The 13,085-nt window shown below is 37.8% G+C and overlaps 1 protein-coding gene across 1 annotated transcript in view; it reads right to left on the reverse strand.

Moving 5' to 3' along the window:
* Positions 1 to 13,085, reverse strand: part of LOC150087615 (complement factor B-like) — a 286,583-nt gene that overhangs the window by 136,033 nt on the left and 137,465 nt on the right. The window contains exon 11 of the mRNA XM_090369826.1: positions 17 to 133. Coding sequence (XP_090225952.1) covers positions 17 to 133 — 117 coding nt within the window. The remainder of the gene's footprint in view (positions 1 to 16; positions 134 to 13,085) is intronic.

Here is a 13,085-nt window from a genome sequence, read left to right on the forward strand (position 1 = left end):
ACACTATAAAACTCACCATCTGTGAGCATAAATATAACTGATTTCATTCCTTCTTGGCCAAGCCTTTTCTGTGATAAAGGGATCATGTCTTCTCGCACAAGCCTCAATGCAGAAGATGCTGCTGTACCTCCCGCTAAAAAAATATTCAATATTACACATTTTATAAATAACACTTAATAATTATTTTATTAAAATTAGCCCAAATTGAAAATTATGTATATAAGAAAAAAATCTTTAGAGTATTAACATAGATAATTTACACTATTAAAAGCAATCAATATAAGATTCTTACTTTATTCAGTTCAAAATACCACCAAATCAGAATCATTAAAATTTTAGTGATTTAAATTAGAACATTAAAATTAGAAGTTTCATTTACATATTACTTTGTTTAATTGAAATAGTAATGATCACAATTATGCACATGATGGAAACAGCACTTCTGAGTATGGACATAACTTATCATTCAATAAAAAAAAATGGATATCAGATATCATCTTTTATCGTCATTCCATAAGAGAAAACATTAGCATTAGCATTAGTAGAGGCATTTGATGCAAGAGAGCAAGCTTATGCAGCATCAGCCAAAAAAAAAAAAAAAAAAGCCACTTCCACTTCACCCCTCTGTTCGTTCAAAATACCTGTCCAGCTGAGCCTTAAACTTATATAGGCTATCAACCTCCACGACAAGGGATGGAAGTCTGTTCCACCAACCAACCACCCGCTGGCTAAAGGCAAATTTCCGCACGTCTATCCTACATCTGTCTTTCCTCAATTTGAATTTATGCCCTCTCAGGTGATTATTCTGAGCTAGAGGAAGAATCCCATCAGCATTGAGCATGCTCAAACCATTCAAGGCTTTATACACCTCTATCAGATCACCTCGCTGGTGCCTAGTCTCCAGACACTGTAATTTGCAAAACTTAAGCCTTTCTTCATAAGAGACCTCCAGACACATCCTTCTTGAAATGCCTGCAGACCTGTATAGAGTACTCTAGGTGTGGCCTGACCTTGCCTTATACAAGGGAATAATCACCTCCTTATCCCTGCTGGAAAAATTCCTGTATATCATTGACAATACTCCATGAACTACTCTTGCAGCCCGTCTGCACTGCTCAGAGAACTTCATATCTGCCTGCACAACCACCCCCAAGTTCCTTTCATTCTCTACCACTGTCAGTGTAGTACCACAGAGTTGATACGTTGCTCTGGGGTTGCTGTTTCCCATGTGTAGTACTTTACATTTGTCAATGTTAAACTTCATTTGCCACCTCTCATCCCATCTGCTCAACCTTTCCAGATCCTGTTGCAGCAGCATAGTGTCAGTAGTGTCCTTGACAACCCTGCCAACCTTTGTATCGTCTGCAAACTTGGACATTAAGCTTGATATACCATCATCAATATCATTTATAAATACAGTAATACCCCGACTTACGCGAACTCGGAGTTACGCGGTTCTTGATTTTTTCGTTTGGCAACGCTGCCGCCCACTATCTTCAAGGTCGTTTTTCATATGTTATCGATATACGGTGCGACGGTGGAGAATGAGAGCGAAAGATCAACAAAATTCAACTTTGCTGCTTTAATGTTTTTTATATCAGTGAAGGGGAAACACATTTCACCATAATAACGTAAAAACCAACACAATTCCAGCTATCGGTATAATCGCAAATGCAATTAGATCGAGTTTACTACCAGTTCATAACAGATTTCACTAGCAGAAACGCAACTGGATTTTTATTGTTTTATGGTAGTAACCCCTAGAAATGTGAGGTGTTAATAGTGTATCTCTGCCTTTATGGTGTTGTTTATTCAGTTGCTACATGCGCGCAGCTTTGTTTATGCGTATCAAGCGTGCCTCCTCGTTTTGTAATTGCGCTTTATTCCCTAAAAATGAGTAAAATACTTAATTAAAAGGTGTGAAAAGGAAGCGTCCTGGTGAAGACACTGCAGATTCAGAAAGAAAAAGAAAAGCAATTATCGATGAACAGAGGCGGACTGGGTCAAAAATTCTTACCCGGGAAAATTTATAGTGGCCTCATACTATGGTTTATGGCCAAAATCACACTGGCCCACCTGGGTTACACAGGCCCCGGTAAGGCTTATGGCCAGTCCGCCTCTGTCAATAGAGAAAAAATATGAAATTGTGAAACGCTTTGAGCGAAATGAAAGACCATGTGATATTGCACGTGCTACAGGCCTAAATGAAGCAACGGTGAAAAGCACATGACAATTGCAAACTTGACAGGTTGAAAATTGAAAAGGGCTCAATTGTAAAGGGCTTAAAAATTTTAGAAAACATAGACTCCAACGAAGAACGCGTTATAGCTACAAAGCAAGGAATAAAAAAATTATTAGCTTGCTACGAAGAAATTCTGCGTGAAAAAAAGAAGGCGCTGTGTCGTCAGACGAATTTGTTAGATTCGTCTGACGACACACGACAAAGGACCCACCTATCGCGTAACTTCGGGGTATTACTGTACAGAAAACAATAATGGACCCAACACTGATCCCTGAGGGACTCCACTAATAACATTAGTCCACGATGAGCAGTGTCCATTGATTACCACTCTCTGTCTTCTCCCCCTCAACCACCCCTTTATCCATAGCAGCAATTTACCTCCAATGCCACACTGCTCCAATTTGTGTAGCAGTCTTCCATGTGCAACAGTATCAAAAGCCTTTCTAAGATCCAAGTTTGTTTGTTTGTTTGTTATTTGGTTTTTAGGAGCATTAACAACTAAGGCCATATTGCTCCGGGATATGCGGTGGTCATTCCTGACCTTTCCGCATCCTCCGTATTCGGTGGTGACGATTTACTGTATTTACCGTATTTGGTGGTGACGATTTCTCTGATTTACTGGCCCACTCTATTTCCCTGTACAGCTTCTTATTATACTCATCACAGTCATTAGGCCTATAGCACACTCCCACTCTCAATTTTGATCTCCAAATGCTTATCCCCAACATATTGCAGATATCATCTTTTAAGGGCTGAAAAAGGGGAATTGTACAATTCCACTTTACTGCCCTGAAAAGATGATAAGATCCTTGTCAATCAATTCGACCCTGAATAGATTGTGCATGGTTCACAGGGTACAATTTTTCTCAATGTACTTTGTGATTATTAACAAGAAAGGGTGCAAGAATATTTTAATTCCTTACTTAATAAAGAAAAATGCCCAGAAAAACTTTAGAAGAGAAAGAAGAAACAGATAATGCTGAAGGTATCTTGGGCTCAACAATAGAAGAGGTATTGCAGCATTTCTCAAACTGTATTCCGCGAAAAATCGTAATTAATAATTTTTAAAAAAATAATAAAATAAATAAATTTTGCATATTTGTAGTGTACACCACTTTTGTATCATTATAACATTTAACATAATTTTTTTCAGTTATTAATATACTGTCATAGACTAATAACAAATAGACCGAGGAACACTATTTTGGTGTGCTTTTGCATAGAGAAGTATGCCTAGAGAAGTATGAACAGTGCCCATGGAAGTATCTGTAGAAAAGGCATGAAGCAGAAAGAGTACATCTATGAGACAGGAGAAGAGTCATTAATTAACCTAACATCCCTCTTCTGAATGGAATCGAGAAGCCTGAGAGAGAGGTTTTGGGGGCACCACCCCAGATGTGGGAACAATACTTTTCCATGGTAGGGTGGATTTGTGATTTGCGCAGAGTGAACAGCAGTTTGGAATAGAAAACTGATGCAGACAGCGAAAGAGAAAACCAAGTTTTTTAGATGCAGAGGAAGCAATATTTGTAATGTGCTTGTGCAAGAGAGATTAGAAGCCAGGGTAATCCCCAAAAGAGATATATCATCTTGCCTAGAAATCGGAGTGTCAACAAAGATAAGCATAGGAGCACAAAAATCCTTTTTGCGAGATATAAGACAAGACTACGTTATAGAAGGATTGAAATCAACTAAGTTGTCTTTGCTCCACTGGAGAATTACCTGGAGATCAGCATTTCAGGAATTGGTAGCGGATATTCTCAAATTGGAAAGTGAAATGCAATGTACTATCATTGGCAAAACTATGGATAGGATTTCCAGTCAATGGAAGAAAGTCATTAATATACAAGAGGAAAAGAGTGAGGAGAAACGAACTGAACCTTGGGGGAAACTGGCATTAGTGGAGAAGTTAGAAGACAGAGAGCCATCTACCATCACCTTTAGTGAGTGATCAGAGAGAAAATTGGATAACTGATTATAAAAAACAGTTGGCAAACCATAAGATGGAAGCTTGATTAGAAGACCTTTATGCCAAACATGATCAAAAGCCTTTGAGATATCAAGAGCAACTGCTTGTGTTTCACCAAACTTTTTCATTGAATTTGTATAGTATGAATCAGAGCTGTACTACTCAATATGTTCTACGTTGATAATAATATTAGTAAAATAATAAGAGGAGTTTACCTCAATATAGTGCGTAGAACACTTCCGTATGATACCCTCCAGAAATTAAAACGGAAAAAACTAAAAAATTCGACAACTTACCGGTATATTAGAGTAAAATATAAATAATTAAATAATCAATTTAATGCAATTCAAATCAATTTAAAACAATTAAAAGAATCTAACGAAAATATTCAAAACGAATTTCCTTCCTGAAGCTGCCAACGCTTTTCGACCATATATCGTGATCACAGGAATGAAAATTACCGAATCGGGTTAACCTTGTACTAAAATAGGGATTATTTGTCTTCGCGCATGCGCGTAAAGGTCCACGCATCAGAGATCAAATATGGCCGCCAAACATTAACAGAATTCTGGTGTAATCTAATTTCAATGGTTTCTGCAATCAACAGTCGCGTATAATTACGTTGAACGTTAAGTAATTTGGCTTCGTTAAATAAAAAAGTATGTTTTTCGTTAATGGCATGAAAGGCTAATTCTGACACTGCTGATCGAGAAGCACGAACTGAGGCTTCATGTTGAGTTACACGAATATTAAGAGAAAATCGGGTCGAACCCTGATAAGACGAGTCGCAATCACCGCAAGAAATGTTGTATACCAGATCATTAATTTGTGTTGCGAATGCTGAAAGAACCGAGCGATTGTTCAGTATAGTGTGTAACTTCCGTATTGGCCTAGCTACAATTTTAAATTCGGTATCTTTAAAGAATCTGTTAAGCTGTTTGTGCCACTGTTCAACATATGGGACAGAAATAAAGTATTTCTTGATATTACTATTGTTGATTTGTGTAGTATTTTGTATCCTATCCTTAGCTTGTACCCTAATTCGGTTTATTGTGGTAATGGAATAACCCCTGTTTAAGAATCTGCTAGTTAATATTTGTATTTCTGAGTCCAAAGCAGATTCCGTCGTTGAATATTTATAGGCATTAAGAAATTGATTAAAGATAATCGATCTTTCGTAGGTGAACGGGTGATAGCTATTATAATGTAGAAGCATACCGGTGTTTGTAGGTTTTCGATAGATGTTTTAGATTTATATTTTACTCTAATGTACCGGTAAGTTGTCGAATTTTTTCGTTTTTTCCGTTTTAATTTCTGGAGGGTATCATACGGAAGTGTTCTACACACTATATTGAGGTAAACTCCTCTTATTATTTTACTAATTGAATTTGTATATAAATGGGTAACATAAGCCAGAATATCACCAGTGGATCGACACTAATCGAATCGATACTGGTGATCATTGATCAGATGGAAGGTTTCTAGGTAGTTTAAGAGTTGGTGGTTAATTGATTTCTCCATTACTTTAGAAAGAGTAGAAGTAATTGCAATGGACCGATAATTAGATGGGTGGGATTTGTCACCCTTTTTAGGAATTGGCTGGATATGAGCAAATTTCCAAGCAGAAGGAAAAACATCTTTGGAATAAGAAAGTGAAAACAAGGCGCAAAAGAACAGGAGTAAGTTCAGGAGCACAGGTTTTGAGAACAAGTGGAGAAATACCATCATCATAAAGCTTTCTTAGCATCAAGATTCGTCAAAAGCCTTCTGACATCCTTTTGATGGAAGACCACAGGAGACATTGAATGGAGCATGTTGGAAATGGTGTAAGGTGGTTTACCAAGTTCATTAATACATGAGTTGGAAGAAAAATGTGATGCTAGCAGGTCAGCTTTATCCTTGGCTGAAGTGACAACAGAACCATTTGGATTGGATAGAGGTGGGAGCAGAGATGGGCAAAGGTTGTGGCCAATAGCTTTCGCAAAAGGCCAGACTGCTTGGCTACCATTAGGGCAAGAAACTAATTTTGTACTCTTAGCCTGTTCAAAATCTAGTTTGGACTGATTAATAACTGCTTTACAATTGTTGCGAGCTTTGGTGTAGGCAGAAAATGAAACTGAAGAATTGTAAACAAGCCAATTATGATATGAACATTTATTGTAAACCAAGGTTTAGATAAAGGAAGCGATTTTAAAGTTGACTGTGGAATAAAGAATTCCATTCCTACAAGAATAATTTCACTGACACGATCTGAGCAAATATTGACATCAGATGAATTGAAAGTAATCCGACCAAGGAAAAGAAGGAAATAAATCTCGCAGGTCATCCTATTTTGCATTCTTATAATGGCAAACAACACGAGGTTGGGAACAGCCATGAAATAAGGACTCCATTGGAGAAGAATCACAAGGTTGTGATCTGAGGTGCCTAAAAGACCACTCACTTCAACTGTGTACTTAAATAAGGTTTGTTTGTGAGAAAAAGATCAAATGCGTTGGCTGTATGGTTAGGATTGTCCATACTCTTGTAGGTAAATGAACAATCTGTGCAAGGTCATTAGTAATTGCAAAAGCCTCAGCATCTCGACCAGCTTGGTTGGTGTGACTAGAAAACACGAAGATAGCTGGAGTTGTGGACATTAAAATCACCAAGGAAAATTACCTCACTGTTAGGAAAGTTGGATTGGAGAAAGTCAAGTTGCAAAGAGAGGAAGTTAAAGAGCTCCAAGTGATTAGTGAAGTTGGGAGAACGGTAGAGACAACAGATGAATTTGACAGAATGAGGTAGAGAGATTTCAAGCCAGAGAAGACTGAAAAGAGGAGATTCGAAATTACCAATTCTCTGACAGGGAATATTGGAACAGATGTATGCACAAGTACCACCTTTGAGGCGAAAGGAATCATACAATGAATAATTTAGGCAACTGAAATGAGCAGTAGTTGAATTAAACCGATAACTGAGATTCTGTCAGAAAAAGTACAAGGGGTATTGGCAGACTGCAAGTGGAAATGGACATTGTTGAGATTAGAATTGAGACCACATATATTTGTGAAATGAACTAGGAAGTGTTTGGGAGGTTTAGATCTTTTTGCAGCTGATCTTACTCTATTAGTTTGGCAATGCATGGTGTATTCGATAGTAAAAAAAAGTGTGTGGGGGGGGGGGGACATGCTGTATAAAGTAATGACATTTTTGGATAAGGCATACACATGGTAAGAATATACCCAAATCCCTGACATAATGTGGCCTCGACAATGTCTCCTCATACACACTACTCGGACTCCCTCCAGTTACTACCTGGCAGAGTAGAGGTAGCAAGATTATACACTAGTTGATCTGGAAGCCTCCTAAAGAGTTACCAATAGTTAGTACATTACCTGTACTAACTAGCAGCTGGCCTGCGAACACCATTTTAGAGCTGTACTCTCAAAATGTAAGGAAGATTGTATCTCACCATGATGTTCATCGTAAGCTCAAAAGTCATCAGTCGTACTGTATGGTGGAAGAGATGGGGAACGGTTGACTGGAACTTAGCTCTGGAGACTAAAAATGGGTTCCACCACTTCAAGCCTCCAATAAGCAAAGCAGTGGTATTCCATCGGTTGATGAGTCATCTAGTAGAGTCATCATGCTAATGCTAAAGTTGTTATACTATTAATAATATTTCAATTGTTAACTGTTTTGTTGCTTCACCTTCTAATTAAAATGTTCCCAGTCTTACATTATTAATTTATTGTAAAATTATATTTCATTTTGCAATATTTTTAAGAAACTCTTGATCATGCAGAGGAAGAAGTATAATTATTTAATTTTACCAATACTTTCATATTGATTTTTTCATAACCGCAAACAAAAAAAAGGTTATTAGAACCTAAGTAATTCAGTACATCATATAATTTGAGGGTTGAGAAGAAGGAAAATTATACATTTCAGCTCTGAACTCATCATCAAGAAAAATTATGAGTTTGAAGACTAGCTGATCCAAGAATTTAAGCTGGTTTGGAAGAAAGAGAAGAAATTTAGATACCAGTTCTGAAAAACAGTACTAATGGAAATATCCAGAAAAAAAGAGCATGACATACGCATCACAGATACCAATATTAGTAATAGTATTAGTAATGGCCGCATGGTGCAAGAAAGCCTATGGCTTATGCTGCACCAGCCAAAAAAAAAAAAAAAAAAAAAATCCGAACCAAACAATGATAAAAACAAAAAATACAAAAAATAAATAATAATAATTAATAAAAAAAAAAGGAAATTAAACCTATCATCCTATGCGCTTCCCTTACCCAAAAGTACTATCCAGATGACCTTTGAATTTCCCCAAACTCTCGGCTTCTACCACCCATGAAGGCAACTTATTCCAGTAATTATAACTCGCTGGCTAAAATAAAACTTCCTGCAGTCCAATCTAAACATTTCCCCCCGTTACTTGAATTTATGTCCCCTAGTTCTAGCATCTTTATAATCTTGAATATTTCGTCCTCATTCATTTTACTGATGCCTCTCAGAGCCTTAAACACCTCAATCAAATCTCCTCTAAGGCGTCCAAACTCTTCAACCCACATATTCGAAGTCTTTCTTCATAAGGACGCCCTTTCGCCGATCTCACCAGGCGAGTTACCCATCTTTGCACCCTTTCAAGAAGCTCGATGTCTTTCTTTAGGTGCAGTCTCCATACTTGAACACAGTATTCCAAGTGTGATCTAACATAAGCCTTATATAATGGGATTATATAAAAAATCCAAAGAAGAAAAAATTAGTCAAGAAACACTTGTCATGATGAACCAAAGACGACAAATGAAGAGCAAGGAAAACACTGACAGGGAGAAAATTGAGTATACTGAGTTATGCAAAGCCATTAGAAAGAGACTCAGAGAGGACATAAGAAGATTTAACACAAGAAAAGTAGAACAAGCATTAAGGGAAAACAAAGGATTTAAATCAGCAGCCATGAGCAGTAATACAGAAAGACAAATAATACTGAAACTGAAGAATAGCGATGGTGTACTTATAAACAGCAGAGAAGGCATAATTCAAATAGCAGAAGACTACTATAGAGAATTATACAAGGAGCGAGGGAATGATACCAGCAGTGGGGAACATGGATTGCAAAGTAGCAACACATACGACATACCCGATATTCTTCCTGATGAGGTAGAACATGCATTGAAGAAAATGAAGAATCGGAAAGCCCCGGGGGAAGATGAAGTTACTGTAGAGTTATTAAAATTGGGAGGAAGAGACATAACACAAAAACTGGCAAGGCTCTTCACAAAGTGCATTAGAAAAGGTGTGATGCCTAAGCAGTGGAATAATGCAATCATAGTTTTGCTGCATAAGAAAGGAGATAAATCAGAAATTGGAAATTATAGACCAATTAGCTTGTTATCCCATATCTACAAGTTGTTCACAAGGGTCATTACTAACAGATTAGAAAGAATACTTGATGAGAATCAACCGAAAGAGCAAGCTGGCTTTAGGACAGGATTCTCAACTATGGATCACCTTCACGTAATATCACAGCTAATGGAGAAAGAAAATGAATATAAAACACCATTATGCCTGGCATTTGTGGATTATGAAAAGGCATTTGACTCCATACAGCATAAGGCAATGTTTCGGGCACTGGAAAGACAAGGCATAGATACTCCATATATTAAGATTTTGAAGAAAATATATGAGAGTGCTACATCCTTTATTAGACTAGACAAAGACAGTAGCAAATTTAAAATCGAGAAAGGAGTTCGACAAGGAGACACAATATCTCCGAAGCTGTTTACTGCTTCCCTTGAGGAAGCTTTCAGAAGATTAGACTGGTCGCAGAAAGGAGTCAATGTGAACGGAGAGTACCTAAACCATTTACGATTTGCAGATGACATTGTGGTCATAAGCCACGATCCCAAAGAATTAGAGGGAAAATCTTAATCAGTTATGCACAGTTAGTAAGGATTTTGGACTAAAGATGAATATGGATAAAACAAAAGTAATGATGAACAAGTATGCCACGGAAAGGGAAATAATGATTGAAGGAGCAGTAATTGAAAAGGTGGAGTCATATACTTATCTGGGACAAGTTATTAGCTGTAATAATGATAAATGGCTGGAAGTCAAGAGAAGAATAAATTTTGGATGGATAGCATTCAGGAAATATAGCCACATACTGAAGAGCAATATCCCAGTTTGTCTGAAACGTAAAATAATGAATCAATGTATACTCCCCACCATGACTTATGGAAGTGAAACTTGGGCACTCACCAAAAGAATGGAAGAGAAGCTAAGAACTACACAGCGAAGAATGGAACGAATTATATTGGGAATCAGACTGTTAGATAAGAAGAGAAACACGTGGATTAGGCAGCAAACTCAAGTAAAGGACATTCTTATCAAAACTAAAGAACTAAAATGGTCTTGGGCAGGACACATAGCTCGAAGACATGATGACAGATGGACTAAGAAAATAACAGAATGGTACCCAAGAGGGGCTAGAAGAAAACCTGGAAGACAAAGGCGGAGATGGATAGATGAAATTCATGAGTTTTTGAGTAGTAAATGGATGGCCAGTGCTCAAAACAGAAGGAACTGGAAAGTTGCTGGAGAGGCCTTCATCCTGCAGTGTATTGAAAATGGCTGATGATGATGATGAATGGGATTATCACATCCCTATCTCTACTTGCAAAAGTTCGATAGATCATCGATAGGACACCATGGGCCTTCCTTGCAACCTGTTAACAATGCTCAGAGAATTTCATGTCTGACAGTATCACAACACCCAAGTCCCTTTCCTCTAGTACTGGGTTTAGTTGAACTCCACCAAGTGAGTAAGTTATTTTGGGATTACTGTTTCTCCGGTGTAATACCTTACACTTTGTTGGATTAAAGCACAGCTGCCATTTTTCTGACCATTTCTGAAGTCTATCTAGGTCTCTCTGAAGAAGCTCAGCTTGACAGTGATCATTAACTACTCTACCAATTTTAACATCATCTGCAAATTTAGACATCATGCCCTCTATCCCTTCATCGATGTCGTTTATGAAAATTAAAAACAACAGTGGTGTTAATCTTATACTGATCCTTGGGGAACCCCACTTCTTACATCAACCCAATCTGAGGAATAGCCATTTATCACAACCCTCTGCCTCCTGCCCTGAAGCCATCCTTCTATCCATCTAAGGATTTTCCCAGTGATTCCAACCTGTTCCAGCTTATAAAGCAACCACTCATGTGGGACTGAGTCAAAAGCTTTGCTGAAATGTAAATAAACAATGTCGAAATTATTCCCTAAATCCAGTTCGTGAGTGAACCTTTCGAAATAGCAAACCAGATTTGTTAAACATGATTTTCCCTTTACAAAACATGCTGAGTATGCTTGAGAATTTCAATTCGATCCAAATGATCCTGAATTCCACCCCTGATCATTGCCTCCATGATTTTCCATACTACTGAAGTCAGACTGACAGGTTAATAATTTCCAACTTCGCTTTTAGAGCCACCCTTATGTATGGGAGATACATTTGCACTTTTCCAATCCAAGGGAATGTCCCCAGAGTCTAGTGATGTTCGCATAATTAGCCTCAATGGTTCAATGCACTTGTTGCCGCCTCCCTTAAGATTATAGGGTATATTCCATCAACTCCAGGAGCCTTACTGATCTGTAGGCTCGAAAGTTTTTTCATTAAATAATCTTGCAAAATTTCAATATCATTAATTACATATTTTTTAACTTCGCTCCCACAATTTCCCATTGTCACAAAAGGCTTTTCATTTGTAAATATCGATGCAAAATAACTGTTGAGTTCATCTGCAACAGCAGCTGGTGTATTTAATACTATCCCCTTTCCCTTACATAAAGGTCTGATCTGGTTTGTCCTGCTCTTCTTGGCATTTATATATGTGAAGAATTCTTTATCCCCCCCCTCTTTGCTCTGTTTGCTAGTGATATCTCGTAAACTGCCTTTGCCTGTTGAACTTTTCTGTGGCTCTATTACACATCACCTTGTAGCTGTTATAGGCTTCAGTACTTTTTATTGCTCTGTAACCTTTCCATGCCACCTTTTTCTGCTCAAGTGATGTGGCAACTTCACTATTCATCCAACTTGGAAGCCTCCTCGTGGAGTATTTGTTTAATAGTAAATGCGCATTCAAGGCATCTGTGATTAATGTTTTAAAAGCGTACCACAGTTCAAATGTATTCATTTTCTGCACGATATCTACCCAGTTAATAGAGGCCATGTAGTACCTTAAGGCATTGTAATTTCCTTTTCCAAAATTAAAACCCATTCCTTTGCCTTTTACTTCTGCTACCTCTCTCGTCATCATCCACCGTAGAACTCCGTGATCACTTCCTGCTACTGGTTCCTCTACTGTCAGCCCTGTTATGTCATCTGATTCATGTGTGATGATGAGGTCTAGGATATTCTTTTCTCTAGTACTTTCCCTGACAATATGATACAAATAACAGTCATCTAGTTGATTTAAAAATTTTGTTCCCCATGTCGACTTTTGTTCCCATTTACTCCAATCAATTAGAGGCAAATTGAAATCACCCATAATAAGGCATTGACGCTTACTTGCCCATTCCATTTGCATGTAGAGGCTTTTGTCATAATCTTCACAATCACCTGGTCTGTAGATTACTCCTACTCACATTATACCTTTGTTTCCAACTATCTCACACCATACAGACTCTATACTAGCATGTAAAACGTCTGAATCCGGGAAAGCCATCATCGCACTCAGGCTGCTTCTGACAAGAAGCATTACCCCACCACCCCTTCTATCTACCCTATCCTTTCTAAATACATTATACAAGCCATATTTAAACTCATCATCCCTTATCTCCGGGTGACACCACGTTTCCGTAAGCCCTATTAT

Source organism: Mastigoproctus giganteus, chromosome 3 (genome assembly GCF_048544385.1).
Source record: "Mastigoproctus giganteus isolate SK-2022 chromosome 3, ASM4854438v1, whole genome shotgun sequence".
Taxonomy (NCBI): Eukaryota; Metazoa; Arthropoda; class Arachnida; order Uropygi; family Thelyphonidae; genus Mastigoproctus; species Mastigoproctus giganteus.